Source organism: Zosterops lateralis, assembly GCF_965231275.1.
Source record: "Zosterops lateralis genome assembly, chromosome: 3".
NCBI lineage: Eukaryota > Metazoa > Chordata > Aves > Passeriformes > Zosteropidae > Zosterops > Zosterops lateralis.
Window position 1 is genome coordinate 101,403,109 of NC_139764.1, and position 27,531 is coordinate 101,430,639.

Genomic DNA, 27,531 nt, shown 5'->3' on the forward strand with positions numbered 1-27,531 from the left:
ACTAGTCGGATTCTACAGCGCTCCGTCCCTGTGCTCCTCAACATCTTCAGAAATGACCTGGATGAAGGATTAGAAGGGATACTGAGCAAGTTCACAGATAATACAAAACTAGGAGGAGCTGCTGACTCTCCTAAAGGCAGAGGGACTGTGCAGAGAGACCTTGACAAATCAAGAGGGAGGGACAATCACCAATTATCTGAAGTTCAACAAGGAAAATTTATGGATTCTGTACCTGGTGCAGGGCAACCCTGGATGGACAGACAGACTGGGGAACAAGAAGCTGGGCAGCATTGCCACAGAAAAGAACCTGGTGGTCCTGGTTGATGGCAGGTTTAATCTGAGCAGGGTCCTGGCAGCCAAGTGCCCTGGGGGCATCAGGCCCAGCATCACCAGCCAGGCAAGGGAGGGGATTGTCCTGCTCTTCTCTGCACTGGGGCAGCCTCACCTCCAGTGCTGGGGGCAGTTTTGGGTGCCACAATATAAGAAAGATATTTAAACTACCGCAGAGTGTCCAAAGGAGGCCACGATGATGGTGAAGGGCCTTGAGGGGAAGCCATGTGAGGAGCGACTGAGGTCACTTGGTCTGTTCAGCCTGGAGGAGACTGAGGGGAGACCTCACTGCAGGTACAACTTCCCTGTGAGCAGGAGAGAAGGGGCTGAGAGTGATCTCTGCTCTGTGGTGACCAAGGACAGGACCTGAGGGAATGGCCTGAAGTTGTGTCAGGGGAGGTTTAGGTTGGATATTAGAAAAACATTTTTCACCCAGAGGGTGTTTGGGCACTGAACAGGCTCCCCAGGGCAGTCACAGCACCAGCCTGACAGAGCTCAAGAAGCATTTGGACAATGCTCTCGTGCACATGGTAGATGGCTCTCAGGACTCTGGGGGATGGTGCTGTGCAGGGCCAGGAGTTGGACTGGATGATGCTCATGAGTCCCTTCCAACTCAGCATACTCTGTGATTCTGCAAATTTATACATTAATGTAAATTTTCAGAACGCAGGAAAAACATAAGTAAATACTTTTAAAGTACATTCACAAAAGGTACCAACAAATGTTCAGGATTTGAGATGAGGCATCCCAAGTGGTGGAGAAAAGTATCTTTTAAATTTTAGCTTGTCCTCATGAATAAATACCACTAAGGAGAGACAGGAATTTCAGCAAAAGGGGCTGAAGAAAGAAAATATTTATCTGTCTAAAAGGCTGAAAGATGTCATAGTACATTAAATGCAAAATATTTTATTTATTGCAAACAAAAGCTGTGATAACAACATTGCACAATACTGAATTTTAAGGTTTTGAAGTTCTCAAAAATCACTCTTGTGACTTTTTTTGCTCCATATATATCTTTATAATTGTATTTTTACATTAGTTTTACATTATGACAAGAGTAAATTACTTACAGAAATTAAGACAGATTGTGTATAGCCTGCCACCTTACTAATGTTTCATTTATAAGTGTAACCATTTAACTTTGCTCTGAAAGGATGATCAGATTCAATGCTTTGCTAATCATACAACAGAATGATGCAGTCTGCACCAATAGTTTCCTTAAACAATTAGAAGTACATGTGCTGTGTTTTTTCTACAAGTGTAGGTAATAACTCACTTTGTTACTTTACTAGAGCAACAATTTCTCCCTTTTGTGTGAGATCTCCGGCAAAAATGCAGATAAATGCATAAATCCAACATTTTCAGATCCAGTGCTGAACAGCCTGGAGGGCAGTATTAAAAGTCCTGAGTGCAGGGTGGGTCCCTCGATGAGCCATCAGGAGAGACCCAGCCTCTGCACTGAACCCTGCTTCCTTAAGCTGCTGTGCAATTTCCTCCACATCCCAGCCTCCCTGTCCCTGGTGAGCCAGGAGGTGCTCAATAAGGCGTGGGCAGAAGGCAGTGGACATGCACTTCACCACCAACTTGGCGTTGAGGAGCAAGGAGAGTATTTCAGCATCGCAAGTGGAATCATCAACCTGCAAAGAAAGAGAAATTCAAAGTAATTAAAAATTAATTAACAGATACAGCCATCAGCCAGAACGTGTCATGACAGTTCTGACTGCACAGTGTGACCTTCAAAGTGAGAGGAGCATTCCCCATGGATTAATCACAGGGATACACGCTTTGCATATGTCAGAATATGTAAAGGTATGTCTTTAACAGTCTACCACATTAATACAAATATTTGACCTGCACAAAGTTAAGGAATAAAAATGCCTAACAGCCTGGGATTACACCACCAGCTTTATAGACTTTTCACAGGTTTTCAGTCCCAGTGCAGCACAGATCACACCATTTAGCTCCATATCAAGAATGACACCCTGAGGAAGGTCAGAGCAGAGTATATTAAATTTTGGTCACTTTATATTAATATATTACATTATATTTCACATGTTAATATGACAACATTCAGAGACTCAATCAGCACCCACAGCAAGGATAAGACTTTCAGAAGAATGTGACATATTAAAAGATGTGAAACACAGAGCTGCTACCTCTGAGAGACATCCTGGATGCCTCAAAAAATGTGGTTATTTGATATCTGACACCACAATATTCTCTTGAGAATCTTGTCTGTAGCTTTACAAATAACACCATAGAATACTTTAAATTCTGTTTCAAGTAATTTTGATATGTCTTTCCTGGGTTCTTTGAAATAAAGCACTGTGTTAACTTACCACTTAATGAAGCACAATTGAAAAACTACAAATAACCTAAAAAAGGAAGGGACCCCACCCAGAGGGACCTTGACAAGCTGGAGAGGTGGCCCTGAACAATCTTCATGAATTTCAACAAGTCCCAGTGCAAGGACCTGCATCTGGGTTGACGCAGTCCCAAGCACAAGTACAGGCTGAGCGGAGAATAGATTGCGTGCAGCCCTGAGCAGAAGCAAGAATTTCAACATGACCCATCCATGTGCTCCCACATCCCAGAAAGCCAATCATATCCTATGCTGCATCCCATGCAGTGTGGGCATGGCAGGGGATTCTGCCCCTTTGCTCTCCAAACCTGGAGTGCTGCATTCGACTCTGAGATCCCCAACATAAAGACACAGACATTTTGAAGACAGTGCAGAGGAAGCCACCAGGATGATCAGAGGGCTGGAGCACCTTTCCTATGAAGACAGAGATGCTAAATCTGGAGACATTAAGGCCCCACAGACACCTCACAGAACCTTCCAGTACCTAAAAGGGGCTACAAGAGAGCTGGAGAGGGACTTTTTACAGGGGCATGGGGTGACAGGACAAGGAGGAATGATGAAACTGCAAAAGGGCAGGTTTAGATTAGGTATTAGCAATAAATTCTTTACTGTGAGGGTGGCACAAATTGTCCAGAGAATTCCTGGGAGTTTTTCAGGCTCAGGTTGGATGGGGCTTTGAGCTACCTGTTCTAGTGGAAGGTGTCCCTGTCCATGTCAGAGTGATTAGAACAAGATGATCTCTAAGGTCCCTTCCAACCCAAACCATTCTGTGATTCTATAATAAAAAAGGACCAAAGCAGGGCTAGATAACAATCAGTTTTCAATTACCGCACCTTAACAAGTTACAAATAAACTAATCAAATTATGATACATTTACAAAACAACCTCCCAGTTTAAAAAGAAAATTCTCTGGTTGCTTTCTGCCTTATTTTCTATAAAAATTATGTACCAACATACATGATTGGTACCAGGGTACCAGCAAGTAATAAACACCCTATGATAACAGTTATTTAGCACCCTTGAAGAGCAATTCAGCTGCTACACAGGACATGACTACTGCATACAGGGTGATTGGCACTGACACTTTACAGTTATAATCAAGCCATTTTAAATCTAATTAGCACAGCAGAAGGTCCACTTCAATGTCCAGCCTTTAGGCTATCCAACCTCAGTCTTTAATTATTTAATAACTGCCAAAAATTATTTACAGAGATGTTTTCCTGTTGAAGACAGGCTGATGATTAAATAAAATGGGTCAACGAAGAGCTGAACAACATGAGCCAGAGTGTGCCCAGGTGGCCATGAAGGCCAGTGGCATCCTGGCCTGTATCAGCACTAGTGTGGTCAGCAGGCCAGGGCAGTGATTGCCCCCCTGCACTTGGCACTGGTGAGGCTGCACCTCAAATCCTGCGTCCAGCTCTGGGCCTCGCATTTGCAAGGAAGACACTGAGGTGCTGGAGCATGTCCAGAGAAGGGCGATGGGCTGGGGAAGGGTCTAGAGACTGAGTCATATGAGGAACTGCTGAGGGATCTGGGGGTGTTTATCCTGAAGAAAGGAGGCTCAGAGGAAACATCATCATTCTCTACAACTGCCTGAAAGGAGGTCACAGTCAGATGGGGATCAGCCTGTTCTCCTAATTAACATGTGCTAAGTGGAAGCATCCTCCAGTCCTGCCAGGGGAGGTTTAGACTGGATATTAGGAAAAAAATTCTTTATGGAAAGAGTTATCAAGCATTGGAACAGGCTGCCCAGGGAAGTGGTTGAGACTTGTTTTGAGAGGACTTTGTAGTGCTGGGTTAACAGCTGGACTTGGTGAGACTTCACGGGTATTTTCTAACCTAAATAGTTCTGATTCCAGAATTTCTAGTGCTGGCATCTTGCAGCACACCATGCAGCTTACTAAGCCATTATCCAAACAGCTGCCATCTCTTCTGAAATGGGACTGAAGGGATATTCTCTCCTACCTTGAAGCTCCGTGTGCTCTATTCTTAACTTGTATGTAGGATGGAACTTTACACAGGGCTTCACTTTGATTTTATGAACATAAAACGCAAACAGCAATTATAGTAGTGAGATTGGCAGCAGATGCAAGGTTTAATTTAATTTTTTTTTAATTCAGTTAAGGAAAAGTGCTATAGATTAGTGTGATTTCAAATACCAAAAACCTACAAAATTGGGAGAGAAAAATCTGAAAGACCTTTCCTAGCATAAACAATTAAACATCTGAGCTATACTAGAGGGATGAAGATACCCATGCAACACACAAGCAGAGAAAACTGTCTGCACTCACAAAGAAATGACGTCAGTGTGGTTTCACACAAAACACCTCACAAAAAGGCTCTTGGGTTGTACCCCACAGCTCATCCTTAGGCCCAAATAGATCAGTAGGTTTAAATTGATCAACATTTCCCATTTTCTGACTTGCAAATTGTCTGAAGACCTGGTAAGGAAGAGGAAACTTTTGTAATTTAGTTGTCTCCAGGCAACTGGATGGAGACACATGATGGGAACCAGACCCTGTGAATGCATTTCATTCCATTAAAGCCACTCTCTGTTCCACCAGTCTTTGGTCACTCTGTGTACAGTCTGGCAGGTGTGGGAAGAACACAGACAACCAAGGTTTAATAAGAATTGCATTTAAAGATAGGCAGCAAAGGAAGCTCACTTGACTATTTATCAGTTTTACAGCTCCAGATCATGTCAATTTTTTGGGTATCAACTATACATGTAGAGACATCTCTAGTCATTAGTTTCAATAAAAATAACAACCTACAGAGATTGTCAATGAATTGATACATGTTTATAAACCTTAATACAGCTTATACACGGAACAGCTCTGTTTAAACAGAACTGTAAGATTTTTTAAAATTCAATCAATGTAAATGTAGCTTAAGACTACATTTATGTAAAATTGATTTTAAATCAGAAAAACAAGCATTAAAGTAAAAAAACCCAAAAAACAACAACAAAACAACAAAAACAAACAAACAAACAAACAAACCCAAAAAACCCCAAGAACAAACAAACACCAAAACAAACCAAAAACACCACCACCACTAAAACTCCATCTAAAACTCATCTAAAAGGCAAACACACAAAGTATGATTTTTTAAAAAATACACCATAGCAGTATAGTAAGTTTTTTATGCAGGAAAATGCTCAGGAAAACCACGATTCTCCAATCTAAAAAAGAGACAGCTTAGAGGGCATAGGGCAGGTAGCAACATCACAAAGGGATTAATTAAAAGCATTATCTCATTAAGAAAGTAAAAATATATATATATATGAAGCATCGAATTAATCTGCTCAGATCAGATTACAAGAAAATAAAAAAGTGTATGTTTTTTTCACTGTTGAATTCTCTGTAAAATGATACTGCAAGATGTAAAAGCTCATCCAAGTTTAAGGAGAAATTGCACAAAACCAAGAAAGAAAACCACTGGCAGTTGCTTAGCAGATACATACAGCTGAAAATAACCAAAAGTTTGGTAAGTAATATTTCAGAGAAAGAGCCTGTACATCTGCCCTATTCTTACTCCTCATTGACTTGTAATTCTGCCATCTGTTTGAGCCAGGATGCTTGCTGTTCCAGATGGAATATTGATCCTCAAAATTTTACATTTTAAAAAATATTAATGGGAATCAACCTCCAGAGTTATTTTTGCTTGCCATACATACCAAGTATTAGCCTACAGTAGATATAGACTCCTGCTCACACTACATTTTCATTTTCAAAATCACTCTTTTGAGTCTGTAAGACAGTAAAACCCAGCAAGTAAAAAACAACCACCTCACTATCCCAGTTTTAAGGAGCTGTTTTTACTGGGCAGACAGCTCAGTCAAGATCTTACTAATGAATCACTTCTGATCTGCCTGCAGATGCAGAGCCCTTGCCATCCCAAGACCCTAACTAGGCCATAAAACTAAGACTACTGCTAATCCCAGAATCACTGTTCCAGTGATACGGAATGCAGCTGATGGCAGTTTAAGCAGGTCTCAGAGATACAATATCTTCTGCACAAATTAACACCCAACCACTTTCCATATTGTGTGAATAAACTATGACCCACAATAATGACAGAATCAGAGTGTATACGTTAGAGAAAAATCATTACGCCTACCTAGAACTCCATGCTAAGGGTGATAATTTTTTCATTAGAGTAAAATCTGCAGGGTTGAAATGGGAGCAGCTTTCATTTTTCATATCATCTCTCCTTCAGCAGAATTTGACAGGGTAGATTTAGCATGATACCCACACACAATGTCCATGGTTACAAGTAAAAGATCTAATGGGGATAATTACATTAAGGAGAAGTGACTTTTTTCCTTGGCTTTCCTGTTTAGGTATTGGTTAATATCTGCATTCAAGCAGTGTAGTGTAGGCATTCAAGTGGGACCTTTGCTCTTATGAGAGCACCTGGGAGTACTGCATCCAGGAGTGGAGCCTCCAGCACAAGAAATACATGGACTTGTTGGAATGGGTCCAGAGAAGGTCATGAAGACAGTGTTAGGAGGGCTGGAGCATCACTCCTATGAATATCAGCTGATAGAGTTGGGATTTTCAGCCCAGAGAAGAAAAGACTCTGGGGAGACCATGCAACAGCCTTTCGGTACAAGAGGACTGGAGAGGGATGCTTTACAAGAGCATGGAGTGATAGGACAAGAAGAAATATCCAATCTCTCTTACTTTAAATGGTTTAGATTGCTTATTAGGAATAAATTCTTCACTGTGAGGGTAGAACAGGTTGTCCAGAAAAGTTGTGGATGCTGCAACCCTGGAAGCGTTTCAAGGCCAGGACAGACTATGAGCAGCCTGGTCTGGTGTCCCTGCCCACGCAGGGTTTGGAACTGCATCACCCAATTCCCCACCACCACTGACTGCACAGGTATCCAGAGGATCTCATATTACCAACAGGCAATATTTCAACCATAACCTCTGCATTAGAAAATCCACAGGTAAGAGCTGCTGATGACCTAACAGCAGTAAAGATCTGAAACTGCTGCTTCCCAGAGTATTCCTTTCTCCAGTACTATTGAAGATAAAAATGCTTTTCATTTTATTCCTTCCTGAAGTATATATCTATAGAACAAATAAATAAGGGGAAAGCAAACCGGTGACATAAAAAATCCTGGAAAAATAAACTGGATTTATCTGGTTTAAATTGGTGATTTATCATAATCACCATTAGCTTATAATTTAACTATTTATTTTAAAGATTGAGCCCCATTAAGCGAATAGCCATAAATGACATACACCAGAGAACACTAGAAATTCCATTATTCCACAGAAAATTTGTGATTTTTCATATTACATTTTTCAGTAAAACATGCTATGAAGGTAGATTTAGTACTTCATCACTGAAATTATTGCAGGCAAATGGAGCCAAGGTATTTTTTCAGACTACATTTTTCTTGTTCCAGTTTCTATTAAAGTACTGACTGAACAAGTACTTGCACTGCTTCTATTAATCCCTGCTTGTTAGCTTTTTAACATTATCGGTACCAACAGGCAACAGAATATTTACATGCTCTCTCAGATGCACAAAAATCAGTTTTCATCTCTGAAAGATAACCCAGTACACAGACAACACTGAAATCCCTCTCAAAAACAATCTGACTTTTAAGGGCTCTATTAGCAGTAGTAAGGTTATTTAGGTAAACTGTTCTTTTAAATTACTCATACAGTACACAACATAGGGGAAGAACAGTTATTTCTGTTACTCAGAAAAGACATGAGGCAGTTCATTAAAAGATGCACAATAAAAAGAGGGGTCTGCAATTTCAAAAAAGCTTACACAAAAACTTGGTTGGTTTATTACAGGCAAAAGCTGTACAATTTCTAGTATCAGCACTTCAGCATCATCCTTAACTGTAAACTTCCATAAAGCTGTCAGCAACATACAACAAATGGGTTACCAATACATGCTATCAGCAAGCAAATGCTGTGTTTTTCTTGCAGCCACGTTTGTGAGCTGTGTTAGCACTGGATCAGGGAATCAATAGCTATGATTCCCCTCTGCCAGATGTTACTTGTCTGTTTCCTGTTTAATGCAAGCAGAGATGGCCTTTCTATGAAAAATTAATTCAGAATTTAACAAAAAGCATTAACAGTCTGAATACTGTTTTTTAAAGTACAAAAAGTAGGCGTAGAAAATTATACTGAATAAACAACATTGCCATAGCTAAGTAACATATGCACTTTCAGTACAACAGCAAATAATGTAATCATAAGAGATGCATATAAAACAAGGAATAAGAGGTACTTTTTATACAATATAAGAACAGCTTTTATATTTAGCACAGCACTCTTCTGTACTAGCTGCTTTTCTAACACTGTCACATTCAAGGTACTGGCTAAACTCTATGCCTGATGTAGTAAGGTCAACAGTTAAATCTTCATTGACTTAAGAGTAAAACATTAGACCAAAGCTAACTGCTTTGAAAATTCTAGGTTCTTCAGAACTATGTGCTCAAATTAATATTCAATTTAGAAGGAAAAATTAGAAACAGCTTATCAATCTGCCTCCTGTATAAGAAAATGCTTTGTACTAGCAGGAAGCTAATAAGGTTCCTGGCCCTAAAACTCCAATATAATGTAATCAGCCTACAGTGTAGGAAACTGAAAGTTGGAGCTTTCAGTTTGAACGCTAGAAAGCAATGGCCAGTTTAAAGCACAATACAATCAGCAACCATTCAGAAAGTGCTACTGCACAGCATTATGCTTTAAGAATAGTTAAATAAAATGTACTCGGACACTTATTCCTGCTGACAAGCTTCAGAATTAGTCACTTATACAGCAGCATTCATCTGTTAACAAAAAAGTCAATTTTAAAAGGCTAACAAGAACATGGAGATGAGAAAGTGCATGCATATATCAGATTATCAGATTTGTGCTTGCTTTTCAATGAGATCATCTTGTTTAAAAGTTACCAAAAAATCTTGTTTCGCAGAAATAAAATTTAAAATTGCAGGTGGTAAAAGAAAACAATCAATGTACTACTGTTCTGATGAATAAGATTTATACAATTGTTTTGCTAAAAACTCAGAAAATTTGTGGTTTATTGGTATAAAAGAAAGGGAACAGGAACACTTATGCGTTCTTAGCTTAGATCCCAAACTCAAGCAGCAAACACTCCAACTGGGTGCTAACAATGGCATTACAATTTTGGTAGAAGCAGCTGTATGTTACATACAGTATGTTCTGCTACCTTCCATTCTACTGTTTCGAATTTTCAAAGAGAACACATTAAAAAAGCTGATGCTTCTTCTATTTTGGTAACTAAGTCCTTTTGAAGGAAAATCAGCAATATGTGAAATGGAGCCTATGCTTCCAAATCCATTGCCTCTGTGGCTAGTCTTCACCAGTTCTGGAAAGGAGATGGATCATTTCTCAAACTTTTCAAAGGATGCAAAAAAAGCTTCTGGAATACAATATGCATAAGAAAGAAAGACACAGCTCATGAGGAAGAGAGACTTAAAGGAGAATTCTGGGAAGAGCAGGGTGGAGAATATCTTTTCTAGGTAATAGAGAATGGTGTAAAAGAAGGGGATAGGATTTGCCAGTTTGTTACAATCAAGGAACCTGAAAACTTCGTGGCAATTAGTATAACTAGAACAGAGGGTATCCCTAGAAGGAAGGTATAATTTATAATTTCAATCTGAATTCCTACAAATCACATTTTTAAAGCTTTTGTGTTTAGGAGACATTTATTTTAAAAGATATGTGGTTTCATTTGTTTCCATGTGGGAAGTTTCATTGTGAAGTACCACATGGGAAATAATATAACATAAATTACTTTGTATTGTAATACACAATCAAAAGCTCCCTAAGAAATGATGCAGAATTCAGAAATATTACAGATGAGGCTTTCCTACATAAATGTTGTAATTCTGGAAATTATCAGTGCAGTTAATTCAGTCACAGGAGAAAGCCATTCTCTTTCATGGACAATTGGTTCCTTCTTTTTTGCAGCAGAATGTTAGATTGCAGAGTATAGCTAACATAGAACCCAAGAAAGTTAGGCTGCACATACACAAGTTCAGTTAAAAGCTTAAAAATTTTAAACTCTGCTCAGTTTTCAGGTAAAAGATTAAAAAAATTATATAATGCTTTTGCCTGGGAGACTAACTTTCATCCTTTTAAGTGTTCCTTCTTATATGCTGTAAAGCAAATGCACAGGGAAGACAGTAATGTAATATTATATAGTAATTGACAAATATGCATTAATGTCTTTCAGTTTTTGTCCAAAGAAAAAAGACAGTATTTAGGTTTCTTCTCCAGAAGCTTTGCTACGGTATGGAATCAAGTCTGTTTGGAATGGCATGAAAGTTCCCCAACATACCATCACAACAAAAACAGTGACATAACAGCTCCCATGTGTACATAAATAGATGCCACATTTGTCAGAAACAAGCTAAGTCATCTGACTTACTACTAGAACTGAAAAAACCCCAAAGTGAGGGAATATTAACACAGAGGTAACAATCTATTTCATATATCAAAATAGTTTTTGTTCCCCTACACTGACTTAAAACAGTATACTAAGAAATTTAAAGGAAGTGCTATGAGGTTTAATCACCTCAAGTATGTATAAAAGCTCTTATCAGCCCTTGTGTTACTGCTCACTGTGGACACAATAGCTGTTGAAAACTTTAATAATGGTAAGTGTCTCAGCAGTCTCTGCTTACTACATGAATATAAAAGAGCTCACTTATTACCTCAGCCTCTGAAAGGTGGTTCATTCAACTGTTCATACCTTAGCAACAGCTGTTATCTGCTCCAGTGCCACAGCATGAAGGTCTTGGTCTTTGCTTTCTACCAGCAGTTTCAGGGATGGCAGCAGGAGGGACTGGTTAAGCAGCAGCAAACATAATTCTTTTATACACTGAAATAAAAAATAAATTCTCTCAGTGCGATCTCTGAAAATACTAACATCATCATTCAGAATAAAATTTATGAAAATTTTATGTGAAACGCAAAATGAAAACCACACTTCCACAACAAATGAATTCCCTGTTGGAAACACCTCCTTGGAAACTTGAAGAAACAGATTTTAAGAATGTGGAATACTGGTTAAAGTACAACATTTGTTAGATTAGGACAAGGCAGGTACTGAATCACCATTACAACCAGGAGTTTTACCGAAAAAATAACAGAGCAATCACAGCTCTCTGTGGGACTAATATATTTCTGCTTACTGAAATACTGCAAAACACAGAAAGAAACACTGACAGACATCTATGACAATTCTGTAACTCAATTATGCCATCAGAAAAGTAGAACAAAATAAAGAGGAAATAAGAGTACATACCAAAGTTCAATAATGCTTCTGTTGTGAAAAGCTTCAAAATTTTATACAATATTTTATACACAATTAAAGTTGAGCAAATTAACTTTCTGTCATTTATCTAGTTTCCTATAATTAATAATACAGCATCAATTTAGCATCACACAACTTCAAGACAAAACGGACCAGAAAATACCTTCTAAAATAAAAACAAAACCATCCCTCAATAAATCTACTGTGCACTTCCACAACTTTACCTTGTCCCTTAGTTAAACCACCAAAAAACATGTTCTACACGTGAGCTGGTTTTTTTTACCTTCAATATTGTAGTGATTTGTTCATTTATACATTAAAATGTATTTCAACCTAAAAATTATATTAAAAACCAAATTATAACTTCCCTTTTCCTTTCTGTCATTTCTGAGAATTTAGGTTGCTTGTCACAACTTCCCAATGAGGCTCACCAGACATGTCCCATTTTCCAAGGCAATTTACACTAGGGACTATGGATACTGTATGGTAGTTACACTGAAAATGGTATCCATCTCTCAAGAGATTCTCTCTGTTTCTCTCTAACAATTTGAGAGCAATTGTCAAAGGAGCTCATCAGCTAAATATTAAGCTGAGAGAATGCAAGTCATGTATTTTTTATGTCTTTTGAACTTTAATAACTGTAACAATTTCAGGACCAAGATAATCCACACATTTAGTAGCATAGTTTCAGTAGCTGCGAACCTAAAAGCTATTTGAAGATGAGGAGGCATTTTATACTACAAATGTAACATACTCCACAGACACCCGGCTTGCTTGGGATGGGGAGCTCTCTGGCTGTACTTGGTCAGTCTTTTCTAAATTTACACCTTAAAGAAGAACAGCCTTGAAGAATATACTCCATCACATTAAGCTCTGAGTCTCTAAGGCAAGCCTTGCCCTCTTATTCAGACTTGCTCTTTACACTTGTATTCAGTACTGCTACTGATTGTCAATGCTTAAAATCACACAATATGCTGAGTTGGAAGGGACCCACAAGGATCATCAAGTCCAACTCCTTGCCCTGCACAGGACAATCCCCCAGAGTCACACCATGTGCCTGAGAGTGTTGTCCAAATGCTTCACAAAATCTGTCAATCTTGGTGCTGTGACCACTGCCCTGGGAAGCCTGTTCAGTGCCCAACCACCCTCCCTTTGGGTGAAGAACCTTTTCCTCATATCCAATCTAAACCTCCCCTGACATAACCTCAGGCCATTCCCTCAGGTCCTGTCACTGGGTACCACAGAGCAAAGATCAGTGCCTGCCCCTCCTCTTCCCTTCATGAAGAAGCTGTAACTGCAGTGAGGTCTCCCCTCAGTCTCCTTCAGGCTGAACAGACCAAGTGACCTCAGTCACTCCTCACATGGCTTCTCCTCAAGGCCCTTCTCCTCGTGGCCCTCCCTTGGACTCTCTTTAACAGTTTAATGTCTTGTTTTGCAGCACCCAAACTGCCCCAGATCAGAGCAGAGCAGGACAATCCTCTCCCTTGCCTGGCTGGCCATGCTGTGCCTGATGTCCCTAGGACAGGGTTGGCCCTCCTGGCTGCCAGGGCACTGCTGGTTCATGTTCCACTTTGGATCAAGCAGGACCACCAGGTCCCTTTCTGCAGCACTGCTCTCCAGCCTCTCATGCCCCAGTCTGTCTGTCAACCCAGGGTTGCCCCATCCCAGGTGCAGAATCCAGGACTTTCCCTTGTTAAACTCCATAGGATTGGTGATTGCCCATCCCTGTGATTTGTCCATGTCTCTCTATCCTTGAGGGAGTTAACAGCTCCTCCCAATTTAGTAGCATGGGCATGCTTGTTGTGAATGACATGAATCAAGGAATAAGAGAATTAAATAAATACATTAAGTTTTGTCTGATCATTCATATGCTTATTAAACTTCTAGTAATTTCATATTCCATTGAATTTCTTTTGAGCTGCATACCTGCCATTCCAGCAAACTTACTGAATGAAAAGTCATGGATTCACTCTACACATCTTCTTTTCTTGAAAATGTGTATTAACAGTAATAGATGCAACTTACATTCAAAAAAATAAATTCTGAGAGTCATAAAATGTGTAATCGGAGCAAAACAGCAATTTTACCATGCTTGGTAACATTTCCCTCTTAAAACCTGTTGGACAAGTTGAATAATTTTCTGCCTGATGGTAGCCTGTCTAGCAGACATACTCAGTCTTAACTACCATGCCCAAGTAGAGAAGAAGCCATAATCTCTTGTAAAGAAGAGATTATGGCACACATTCCAACACTTGCATTTCTTTTTCCCCAGGAAGGGACTGGACAGCTTGCCAGACCGTGAAGACTGTTCAAATAGTACAAGTATCAACTTGTATCACTGCCACTAATGACTGCATGGCTGCTCTGGACAGGAATTGCAAACCCAAGGCCAGGAGGGAAGTCATCACCCACTGCACTTCTCAGAGCAAGGTAGAAGGGTTTCTGATGTGCAGTGAGCACTTGAAAGCATTCAGGTGTCTGCTGCCTGCCATGAGAGGCTCTGCTTAGAGGGGGTTCGATGTTACCTGTGAGAGGGTCAAGGGAAGGCCCAATTCAAAACCTGAATTACCATGATTTAATTGAAACTTTTTAAAGACAACTTTTGTCTTCTGTCTAGTTATGCAGCTATCAGTGGTTCACTGTGACATCAGCAAGGCAAATAAACCATATACCATAGGAGTCTGTTTTGGGTCCAGTATTATTCAGTGTTTTCATGGATGGCTTGAAGGGCTGGATAATACAAACAGCATTATGTCTGGAGAGGCTACAAACGGACTGAAAAGCAGCATTTAAATTCAACATTATCTGAAGAAAATGAGCAGACAGAACTGTGTATGAACAAAATCACACAATCTAAAATCATATATAAACCCCAAGAAAAACTAGCTACAATAATTAGAAAAAAAGAGACCAAGTGTCTGCTGTATTATTCTAGGAGGTAAGTATCTCATACCACTAGGACCCCAGGGTGATTACAGATAAGGGACTAGATGCATTCTCCCATGTTCACTGACACATGACCCATAGACTGAGAGAAGAATGTGAGATATTCAGAGGAGTCACATTTTGAACAATTACCAGAGAGAGAAGAGATTAATCAGGCAGCGCAGATGTTGGACAACCCAAGCATGTGTCTTGCAGGCAACTAAAACAATACTTTCTTCCACTAAAAAAAATGGAGGTATCTATCCATTGAATAATGCTAATTAAAACCATAAACAAACAAATAACCCCACAAAAATACCCCCCAAAAGCAAACACAGACACAGATACGAAGATTAAACTACGTAACTATCCAAAAGACATAAAAAAAGTACTTGGCTTAAAAAACTAGATAGTTAAATCCCTTCATGACTATATCCAAAGAGTTTTTCTAACTTCTAGACCACATGACTTAAGTTACATGTGTTTTCCATTCCAACTTTTGAACTTGGTAAGGTTAAAAATGGGAAAGAACTTGAATGGTAAATGTTTTCCATTATAATTAACTGGTTTCAGTTTTAGAATTCCATCATTCCAGATTCGTCATCTTAATCAGTGTATTTACTGAAATGTGAAATCATCTGAACAGGTTAATTGTCAGCGATCAAATTTTCATCTTATTCAGACACACGACTACAAATCTGTCATGTGAGGACTTAAATACTGTAGCCGTACATACAAATAAATCACTTAAATTCATACATGCCATTCCCTTCTTCCCAAGTAGTGACTTACAGAAATACAGCCTGTGTTTGTACGTAACTGTACAACTACACATTTTAGTGCAACTTCTTGTTACTGCCAGCATTCTAGCCATAAAAAATGTATTTTACATCAGTAAGGCTGTTTAAACCATGAGGATTAGAGTAAGTTCATGTCTGTAAAGTCATACTTACATGGTGGGCTCTTTCAACATCCTGTACCATTAAAATATCCAAAGGAAGGAATCTCTAACCAAAGCTGTCTACCAATACCAAAACTGTGTGTAAACAGTGACTTGTCATGGAGATCATGGAAAAGTTTACTCAACTAAGAGAAATGCAAACCATGACCCTTCTTTAGCAGAACTCCTGGTGAATTGACTGTTGTATGACAGTGAGATTCAGAGGGATTTGCCTCCCTGGATCATTGAGGTGAGGCAAGAACATTCTACTTTGATGAAGTTCAGCTATTCCCACAAACACTTGTGAGTTTACAAGCTATAATGCATCATTTCAGCACCTCACAAAGAAAAGCTACATATAATTTATACAGGTTCCATGGATGTAGAACCTGCTTTCCACCAAAGAGTTTTGGTGGGATGAATAAATTAATAAATGTACTTATAATTTCAGCTTACTGCCACCTCCTGGAATCATGCTTTACACAGATTTCTGAACTTGACTCAGATCGGTGTGTTGGACTAGGAAAAGAAAACAACAAACAAAAACCCACACATCCACCTGTCTGTGTTTTAAACAGAATGTGTTGTTTTTATTCTGCTTCTCTTCCTAACATCAGCTGTTTTCTGTAACAGACAGTGACTGCATAAAGATAATTATAAGAGATTAATCAGCCTACTAAAAATATGCACGACTACTCTGAAATTGTGTGAAGTTTATTAAGAACTTCTCCAGTCTGTCTCCATTAATATAGTGTTTATATACAAAACACTTCAATAATTTTATACTTAAGAGATGTTTGTATTGAAGTATGCATACATAGTTAGGGAAGACAAGTTAGAATATCAGTTACCACTTAGCAATTACTTGTATTTTAAGGTTTTTTTCAATCACCATGTTTTTCAGGGGTTCCTCACGAAATCTTTATGCATTTATTAGTAAGAGAATTACTGATAATTTAAGTAGCAATTTTTGCAACACTCATTTAAATGATAACAGATTATTAAAACCTTTCTACAAATATATTAAAGAATAATTTATACTGGAACAGACTTATAAAAGATCAGCTAATCCAACCAGCCTCCAACTTGAAGCAAGTCCAACAATATCAAACTGCGTGTGACATGATCCAGTCAAGTCCTAAATACCTACAAAGATGGATTCTCCTTGTCTCTTCTAGGCATCCACCTGTTCTAGTGTCTTACTACTTTAAAGATGGCACGTTTTGCTTGGGTGCAATGAGAGTTTTTGATGATATAACATGTCCCTGTTGCCTCTTGTCCTAGTACTGAGCATGTCTGAAGAGACTGACTCTAATTCCTCTCTTAGTTTCCTCTTTTGACTACTTAGTAAAGACACGATCTCCCGTAGTCATCTCTTCTCAAGACAGACTGAACCCAGTTCTCAGCCTCCCTGTTAGCTCTCCATTGGACTTGATCCAGTATGGCAACATCTTACTTGTAACTGGGACCTTGAAACAGAACTCATAAACATGATACCCAAAGTTCAAACTTACCTTGGCAGGGAGCATGTGCTTTGTCTCATACAAAGAACGGCAGATTTTCAAAATTTCATTTCCTCTGTTCTCCTTTTCCTCAGGTGGGCACCTCTGCAGCATAAAAATCCCCAGTTTCACCCAGGGATTATCATCTGTGGATGACCTGCCCAGTAAAAAAAGAGATTACTATAGAACATAAATATACATTTACCATTTTCTGTAGGTTGTTTCTCTTGTGTGACTTAAAAGTACTATCTCATGAAAGAAAGTTTTGAGACAAGTTACTGTCCATAATGCCATCACGCTTTCAATGCAACAAAGAAGTTTAAATTACATGGAATTATGGCATGCTTATTACAAACCCTGAGGAATTATACACCAGACAAAGACTGATCAAGTTGGAATAGCACAGGATCTTCTCCTGGCTTTACACCAGCTGATTTCCCAAGCAGAGTGGTATCAAGGGAGGGGTGACAGGAATCCAGCATTCCTAATTTTGTTTGCTTTGATCACATTCTAACAGCTTCTGTTTCTCAAGTATCTGTCTCTTGCTTCTGAGAGGAAAATATATAGCCAGATTCACATATTAATTTTCAGGTCCAATGAGTACAAACAAAAATAAACTTTTCTTCACAGCCCATGCAAAAAGGGTAAGAAAATGAAATTACTGAACTCTGCTGAGAGATATGGATACAGTTACACTTGTTTTACATATTTAAAATGTTCTTTTATCTCCACACAGAATCTCATGCTATTGTCACCATTACAAAGTCAGACATAAACAAATGGCAAAAAGTACATACAAGGAAATCTCATCATGCAGGATGGCAAAGGCAGTGTTTACTGTAAAGTTTTTTTTTGTCGGTGCAACATTTTTTCACCTATAGCCATTATTTGGTAGATCATGGAGATATTTTGAATATTTTTGTTAGAATAGGTACACTGGCTAGTAGTGGATGTAGTGACAGAAATGGGTAAATAGACCACATTTAACTGCACAAAGCACAACACTGGAATACACCTACACTGCCATTTTTCTAATGTAAACTAAGTTGATGCATTTCAATTCCCACCTACAGTGGGCTAAAATCATGCACACGTACAGCTTATATAATGACTGTATTAAGCCACAATAACACAAACTCCATGTTCATCTGTGCATAAACTTAAGAAGGAACAAAAGGCATTTTAAAATCACCCCATCAATTTCTCTGGTCAGTAATCAGCATCCCAAAGACATGGTAAACTTTCCACTAAAGCTTAAACAAAACAAAAACAGGAACAAAAAAACAACTCACAGCAGGACCAAAAGCGCCAGTTTGGTATTACAATTTAATGAAAATTAAGAAATTCATTTAGTACATGTGACAAGAAGCAGTAAAGTGCTGTCAAAGTGCTGCTTTTCAAAGTTGTTATTTTACAGCAATTGTTAAAGCAACACATTAATATAATTGTAAATGGAGTCTGTTGAGAGAGTCTGTTGGATTGACATACCAAGTGTCTGACAGCTCTGAAGAGGACAACCACCAATATCCACTATTTCATACATAAAAGCTCTCTCCTGCTCATTGTCCACTTTCAGAAAGAAACACTGTAAACAAGTAAAAGCAGCTCCCCACACAGCTATCATTACAGTCCAACATGAAAACCAGACAAGAAGCTAGGATGGGGCAACTCTGAATGCAAATTAAATAGAAGTCATTGTCTTTCTTCCTTGTGACAACTTAATTGAGCCTTTCCATCAGTGACAGTCACTGAGCACAGAGCTGTCAGAAGTCTGGCTGGGAACAGCAAAGCTCCTCCTCTCTGCTTCTTTCGATGTGATGGGTTGAACCCCAAGATGCCAGATTACTCAACAAACAGAACATGAGGCACTGAATCTGTGAATCCCTAGTAAGGGCAGGAGAAGGAAAAAATCCCTGCAACTCCACCTTTGCCACTCATTAAAGGGACAGCTCCTGCTCTGTGATCTATTTCTCACTTCGAGGAACAGAGTCAAAATGAATTTCCATTTCTGTAGCTGCTGCCTCCAGACTACATTAAGAAAATCTCTTAAGAATTTTCCATTAGAAAAAGAAAACAAAAATCCCACTATAAAACACAAAAATAATCAGAAAGATGCAAGGCCATCAAGGCTTGCCATATGCAAATTTATTTAAGTAAAGTATCAGATTATATAGTTTACATACATAAAACTTTTTTCATCACAATTCCTTATAACTATTTCAAATACTCCAGTGCACTATTAACAACTACTTGCTATCTCTAATTAAAACCAAAATTAAGTTACCAAAATATGACACCTACAGGCAGAATTCAGTTTTCTTCTCTCCTGAATTTTACTTTAGTTCAACTGTGGTTATAAAAAAATATTTTCATCATGAAAAAAGCAATTACTTCAAAACCACAGCAGAAACACCTTAATTTTTTTCCCAAAGCCAAAAGAGGAAAATCTGGGATTAAGATTAAAAAAGTGAACTAGAGTACTGGGTCTCTAACACTGGGGTTATTTCAGTTCCAAAACACCTTATCAATATTTATAATAAATATAAAAAATGCCTTTTGAATGTAGGCAGCAAGTTCCAAAGGACTGCAGAGCTTCAGGTACTGTCAATAATTTTTTTAAGAAACACCTTTATGAAATGTTTAAAATGACATCTGACTATGAGCCATATGGGTGGAAAAGCATGCATGCATAACAAGGGTATGAAAATAAAATTTTAAGAAGTGTATGGGTTTGAGTGCTGACTGAAACAACCAAGCTATCTGTCTTCTCACAATAAACACAGCATATTATGACAAGAAGAGAATCATACTTGTGATAATAAATATTATTTTAACTTGAGTGTTTTAGAAAACAAAATCTTAAAAAAAGCATTAAGTATGTACCTACTAACATATAAGTTACAAAAATTAAAAGCCTACTAAAACTCCCTTCAAATCTTAGTTCTTTTATTCTTCCTTCCTTTTAAACCTTTACAGAATATGAATGTTGTTTTCCAGCTTTATATTCATTTTTAAGTACTACATGTTTACTGGTAGATTGAAAACATAAGTTCTAAGTATTCACATGACTCAAATTTCCCAGTTCCTGTAGGGATCATTACATTGGCTGTAAACAATAAGCAATAATGAGCCTCTTCTGAAGGAGAGGAGGAAAAAAGGAGTAAACAAACATGTTAATACATATTGTTTTAGCTTCTTGATGTTTTCCTCTTAGCTCAAAAATCTGTTCATACAACTTGCTTTAAAATGAAATTGTTGAAAATACCACTGACAAAACAGTTCCTGTTCTTTACTCCCAATCATCCTAAAGATAGGGTTTTCAGGAACACATATACACATATACACATACATAACCCCCTAGGCTGCTAAGCATAGCTGAATGCTGTTAACATGGAATTATGGAACGGGGAGAAGAGGGAAGAATTGTGACTATGTAATTGCCTAGGAGCCATAATAACTACTTTAGACTCTAAAAGAGTTTTGATACAGGTGACCCAAGTATTTGCAGAAATTTTCACTTCCAAGATCACTGAAGTCAAAGAGGTATCCCACCTCTGAAATTTGATCCACAGTTAGTTGTGACTACATCATTTTTTTTTTCTGTTCTTCACTTCAGGAAGTCAGACTGAAGAAACATTACACCAAGATGGAGATACAATTACGTAATGTTTAATGTCCTCTGTAACAGAACAGTAGACAAGAAATGCCCATAAACAAGAAGGGTTCTCCTATCAGAAACTTCAGTGTTTCTGTTCAACACAAAGAAAATTGATTTTGCTAATTGCAGCAGTATTTCACTTAACCTTGTGTTCTTTAAGTTTTGTTTTTTTGCTAAAAAGGTCTGACAGTTCCCACACACTGTGAGGCATTCAATTTTCAATTACAACCAGAACCAAAACTTAAAATGAAAGCTGAAACATGAATTTGTGACAGATCCCACAGCAGTACTTGTAATTCTTAATATAATGAAGATAATTTTTGGCTTGTAAAACTGTCACTTGAAGAATTTAGGTTAATGCTCATGCAGAAATTCCAAACTAACTGCAAGCTTGAATGTGAAAAATCTTTACAGATTACCTTGTAACCCGCCAGTTCTCTACATACACATAAGATAGTTACTTTTCAGAAAAAGATAAGCCTTAACTTTTCTGAGAAATCAATGTACATAAACACTTTGTGTGTGAATGCAGTCTCAAAGTTAAAATAGGTTGTAATCAATACCCCTAGGTAATCCAAAATAAACACCATTTAATGACTCTAACCTAACTACTGTCAGATGTGGCTAGCCAAAATTTATTAATATTACTGCTCTCTGAAACATGTGGCCCTTGCCTCTCCATATACATTTATTTGAATCCTTATATCTTAGAAGTGATTAGCAGTTACAGAATACAACAGCTAAATTTTTTACTTTCAAATGTATTCAGAAAGTCATAGACAAATCCCAAAGAACTGATAAAATATAATGTAGTCTGGATGTTTCAAATTACTACTTCCAGTTAATATTCATTTTGACGGGTGCAATTCTGAAGTCTTATAATTATTTTAATCTTAAATTGGTTTGGATGCTTTATTCAGACACAGAAATAATAGGTAGTGGATCTAGACAAGAGAAGTGCCATTTTGTGGTACTATTACCTTCCCAGACTGTCTGCTACATCCATCTGAACATCACCTTTCAAAGGCCTTTCTGCAAAGTGTAACTTTGAATACAAAGAACAGTCAGAACTTTCTGTTCTTTTTTTATGGACTCTGTTTATACTGTTAAAACAAGAGCAAAATACCTAGCTTGAAACTTAAGTAGACAGAACACTCTCCTGTGTAAGAGTACATGCAATAAAAAGTTTTTCTGCCTTCCTCCATGACACAGACTACGTATGTGCGTATACAGGTTTTACAAGAAACTGACTATTCAATTCTGCTTTAGATAAACCATTTATTCCTCCCCGTATGACCCTTTCCAAAGGACACACTCCTACCAGCCATGTTTGAATTTTCTGACTGAAAACAACATGTTATCAAGCAAGAAGACTTTGAACTCTTTTGCTACATGGTTGTTTGAAGAAACACTCACCCATTGCTCCTGTCCATCGGTGGCCAAGCCTGAAGCAGCAAGACTAAGTGCTGAAACTCAGAGAGACTCTGACTGGACTCCAGAAGTCCCAGGAAGAGATGGTATCTTTTTTCTTCATTTTCAATATCTGTTATCTCTACCTGAAGGAGACAAAAAACAACCAAACAAACTAACTAAATCAGATTTTCCAACCTCCCCAGAAATCAATGATTTAAAAGCAATCAACAAACTATCTGTGAAGAACATCACTGTTCCAATGTTCCAAAACAATGCAGGAAACACAGTGAACATAATTTTCCCGGAAATCCATTTTCTTATCTCTCATTTTCAACTACATGCAGATAAAATGGGAGAACACAGATGATGTGGAATGACTTAGGTGGACATTCCTAGAACAATGCAATCCCACACCAGTACATTCTTTGATTATTTCAGAGGATCAGATCTGTCTTCTTCAAACATCCAAATATTCCTTAAACTTATTTTTCTCAATGTACAGACATATATACAGACAGTTTCAAAGAATGACTATGTCCAGTGCTTTCTCAATATGTACTAATCTCACTCACCCATGAAAATCAATAGTTTGACCTGAATTTACAGCACCTCATCTTTTCTCACATAGAAAAGAGCCTTGAAAGATGCTTGTCAATTAATCTACCCAGAAAAGAACATTTGTTAGTAAGTAATACAGTATTTCTCTGCATAGGTGTTTGAACCTAAGAAAAACAAAACCCCACTGTCCTACTGGCTCCCAGATAATTCTGTCTTGGAACAATCTGTTGAAAACCTACAGCTTTTGCCTGAACTTGAATTCACTCCAGTTGATGACAGGTTCTTTTAAAAATAATTACTGCGTGCAGTTTCATGGTAAAAATGTTCAAGGTAAAGGGTCTGACTGCCGAAGGAAGGCTGCTGTAAATGAGAACCCACTTGCTACTTGAGAGGTAACTTATGTTTAAAAGTTTGGATATCACACCAGGAGGGCTTTCCACAAATCGAATAGCAATTCACTGCCTACCTGACATACAAAAGTTTTTGGAGCTTAACAATTATTTGTTACAATAACAAAGTAGCTCCCTCTGTACTACTAACACATTCTAACACTGAATTTTTCTTCCAGAGTCCAGAAACTTCCAGAATATCAAACACTTCCATTTCATCTTATAATTCTGCTGAAGATACACAGCATTAAATGTTAACTTTTCTGTTTCAGTCCAAGTAGTTCTAAGACATCAAACATGGACAAAGTTTTCCTTAGTTCTACAGCTACTCTGAAAGATTAAAGATCGCATCCCAATCTCTTCAAAGTGCCTCTGATACATCAAGGGCAAATTTTCAGAAGAGGCTGGAAAACAAACATTACTGATGCATTTATTGAGTTGCCTACATAATCTGTGACTTTAAAATATTTAGTGTTGAAAAACTGTTTTCTTCTGTCTCCAGAGTATATCTGAAAGCACCATATACTAAAACATTTCAGATAGTGAAAAAATGTTTCCTAGATCTGTCCACTTGAAATATTTTTCTTTACTGCAAATGTCACAGAGCAGACATCAGTTACCCGCTTGTAATATATATACTTGGTATTATATATTATAATACTAGATATTGAAATGACAGGGCTGAAAAGAGAATGGAGATAAACAAGAAAGGAAAAAAGGGACAGAAGATGTTAACCTTTAAGGTTCCAAAATATTTACCATCTTAGCAACTTAAGTACTAGCTAGACAACAGAAGCTCTCACACCGTACCCACCCCAAATCCCTTTTTCAGAAAACTATCTCTTTATATATTGAAATGAAGTACATACCATTCTGGATGGTTCACTGAGTACATTTTAGTATATCTTCACAAACAGCACATTACTTCAAAACATACACTAAACGTTAAGATCTTTCTAATGATAACCATAAAAGTGGCAAAAAATGGCAAAGACAGTATCAATACACGAGAAAAGCTGTCAGAGATGGTCTCCTATTAGTAGCAGAGAATACATCAGACATCCTACTTAACGTGAACTGAATTCCAATAATTCTACCTAATAAAGCATCTTTACAGACTTGGGTTTCCATTTTCTTATGAGCTTAATTAATCTAGTGCCATAATTTTGTGTTTTGGACAGCTGGATCCTTGCAACATGATTGCTCATGACATAACACATACTAATTCAACTGAAATCAATCAGAAGAATTATCTGTCTATTCTCAAATTCAGAGAGCATTCTGCAGCATTTCTCTCTACAATGGGTTTTTCAAGTCACTTATTTTTCTCACTAAGACCAATAAAGTGAACTTTCTACAGTGTTAATGATTTGTAGTTTTTAAGAAGATTAGTGAAAATTCACTCTTTATATGGCATTTTAGATGCATGTCACTTCCATTTAACATAAAACAAGAGAGATTTCAAATGACAGTTCCTTGCTAGAAGGAAGCAGTACCTTGAAACAGCACATAGCAATGAGGTTTTAATTTATATTTACTATGTGTGTGTATATATATACATACATATATCTAGATAGATATATTGAACTATATAAAACACACATAGAGAACTTAAGTTTTGCTCTGTATTACTGTCTTTGCTTTCTGAGTCGGAGGGAGAGCACAGTGAGGAAGCAGACACCCCCCACAGCAGAAACAGAGCTTGCTCTGTGTAAAAAGGTAGAAATTTCACCTTTAAAAAGTGAAAGCTAGCTGAGATGAGTTGCTGTGGTTAGTCAAGCCCCTTGTTTTGTTGTAATAACTGATTTTTTTTTTTAATCCACTTTTAATTGAACACTCTCTGTAGCAATTTTGGATGATCTATTCAGATGACCCTGAATGTTGTAACACAGGGCAATGGGACAATATCACTCTGCTTCCCTTTCCTTTCTTTTTTTTTTTTTTTTTTTTTAACAAAACCCCAAAACATCTTTCTAAACCACCCCGAGGTTAACCATGCAAAGATAACCCACCATGAACTGCTCAGAGGCCCCTGAACACAAGTGCCTTTAAAGAACCTGTCAATAAACAGAATAATGAGGCCCATTGCCAGCCATCAACTTTGGATGACCCCAAAGAAATATGAAAAACAAGAGGAAAAAAAATCTCAAACAAACTCAAAACAACAAAAGCAAGAAAAAAGAAAGCAAGGGCTTTCAGTTTTAAAAACAGATTTGCTCAATTCTTACTTGATTCTCCTCAGTTTCAGGCAGTCTCTTTGGCAGTAGAACACAGTTGGCATAATGTTTCTCATTAAAAGGCTGCACAAGTATTTACCACAATGGGAAAGCAAATTAGGGGAATTAATTTTAGAAATTATACTCATGATAGATTATAAAACAAAACATAAATTAAGTAAAGCCAAACCTTATGTTAAACTGTTAAAACACACAATTTCATTACTGAGGGACTAAATATGTTCAGAATCAAGAATATACAAACAGCTGCATATGTTAATGTTCCTTCAAAAGATCATACAGGAAATGCACAAAGCAAAATACTGGCTACACAAACAGCATGAGCTTATCATAGCCCACAAGAGATCGAGTATTGAATTAAAAACTCTCTGCACTTAAAATTTCTCCTCAAATAAATCCAACTTTTCTGCCTTATGATTACATCTTTTGATTTACCTTAAATGTTATTATTATAAGGCTCTTTCCTTACAGATTAGATCTTACTTGATGCCCCAAATGTTGAAAGCACTCAGTTTATTGACTTTCGATGCCCAAAGTTTTGACTCATCACGTTGTTCTACAGATTTGTTGTTGCTTCATACTCATCACATGAGATATGAATGAAGGAGTCCAAATGTGAAAAACTGCCTCTCAAGTTAGTAAACTTCTGGAAATCTACAGTTTTACAAAAACTGTAAAATGACACACTTGAAGAAGGACAAAGTTAAAATAAAACTGTGGAAATCATACATGACTTAAAAAAAGTCCTTGGCGTGGCAGAATGCAGAATCAGTGGTTTAGTTTGGTACATTATCTCATTCCTGAAATCAAAGTTAGTTGTGGAAGGTTGCTGTATCTGAATTGCGTCTTTTAAGTTACAGATATCTACTAATGTAATGGTCTTCTGTTCCTACAGGACAGACACATCTAATAGACTTGTAAATGCTTTATTGCTAAAGCCATTTAATTTGGCAATCTGGTACTGACTGACTGGCTGATGAGAGTGCCTTTTGTTTGAAAAAAGATGGAAACGCCAATAAAAAGATCCAGCCCATTCAACCTTCTCCTGCCTCTGAGATAAAAGAAAAATGCTATTTTTGTATGAGAATGGTGAGCAGGAAAATTAATGCAGACAAACCTCGACCTCCCTCTGCCCAGTGGTATCTATTCTGCAAATTCCATTTTTACTCTGTGTTAGTGTGACAGAGCCACAGCTTTCATCAACAGGTTTTGCTGACTATAAAAGAAATAAATTATAAGGATGTTTATAAATTAAACCAGAAAAATATTTTCCTTCACAATAATTTCTTGTTTATTGAGGAAAGTTATATCCACGATTAAAAACAACACCTTGTATAAAGGCAAAAAAAATTGCTGTTACCAAGGAATGCAACCAAAAACTTCCTGTTTTACATGATTACAGAATTAATTTTATTACATCTACCAGATGGTAAATGTAAGTATTTCAAAATGTGTTCATGTTTGACACTGCAGCATAAATTTGAATTAATATGGCATTGAAAATAGAAACACTAAGCAAGCATTTGACTGGTCCCTTATTGCTACAATAGACTTGCAATTTGTCAGAACTTCCTTGTAAAATGCACTGGTTTTATCTATCTCCCCATTCCCCTGCCCAAGCAGTAGTGGTAGAGAATTCATCTGTGCTGCATCTCAAAATAATAGGCAGATGTGACCTAGGCAAAGTAATAAGCAGATGTGAATAAAATCAAAGATTTTATTCAGATTTGAGATAGGGAACGCTGATGCTAAAACTTCTTTCCAGTCATTAAACAGGGCTTAACATTGTTTGTAAACAGTAACTAAAAGGACTGGTAGCAGTTTGACTGCATTCTGTAATTGCCATCTTGGTGTGCTGTTCATGGCTCAAAAATACAACAGCCTTGCCCCAAGGAG

At 37.6% G+C, this 27,531-nt stretch overlaps 1 protein-coding gene across 2 annotated transcripts in view; it reads right to left on the reverse strand.

Annotated features, from left to right (window-relative positions):
* Nucleotides 1-1,249: 1,249 nt before the first annotated feature.
* NBAS (NBAS subunit of NRZ tethering complex) overlaps nucleotides 1,250-27,531 on the reverse strand; it is a gene marked incomplete at its 5' end in the record, with an annotated part of 161,341 nt that continues 135,059 nt past the window's right edge. For both annotated transcript variants that reach the window (XM_083856295.1, XM_083856296.1), the window contains 4 exons: nucleotides 1,250-1,967; nucleotides 11,450-11,578; nucleotides 17,393-17,537; nucleotides 22,455-22,594. In XM_083856295.1, the coding sequence (XP_083712421.1) occupies nucleotides 1,692-1,967; nucleotides 11,450-11,578; nucleotides 17,393-17,537; nucleotides 22,455-22,594 (690 nt within the window). In that variant the 3' untranslated portion in view covers nucleotides 1,250-1,691. The remainder of the gene's footprint in view (nucleotides 1,968-11,449; nucleotides 11,579-17,392; nucleotides 17,538-22,454; nucleotides 22,595-27,531) is intronic.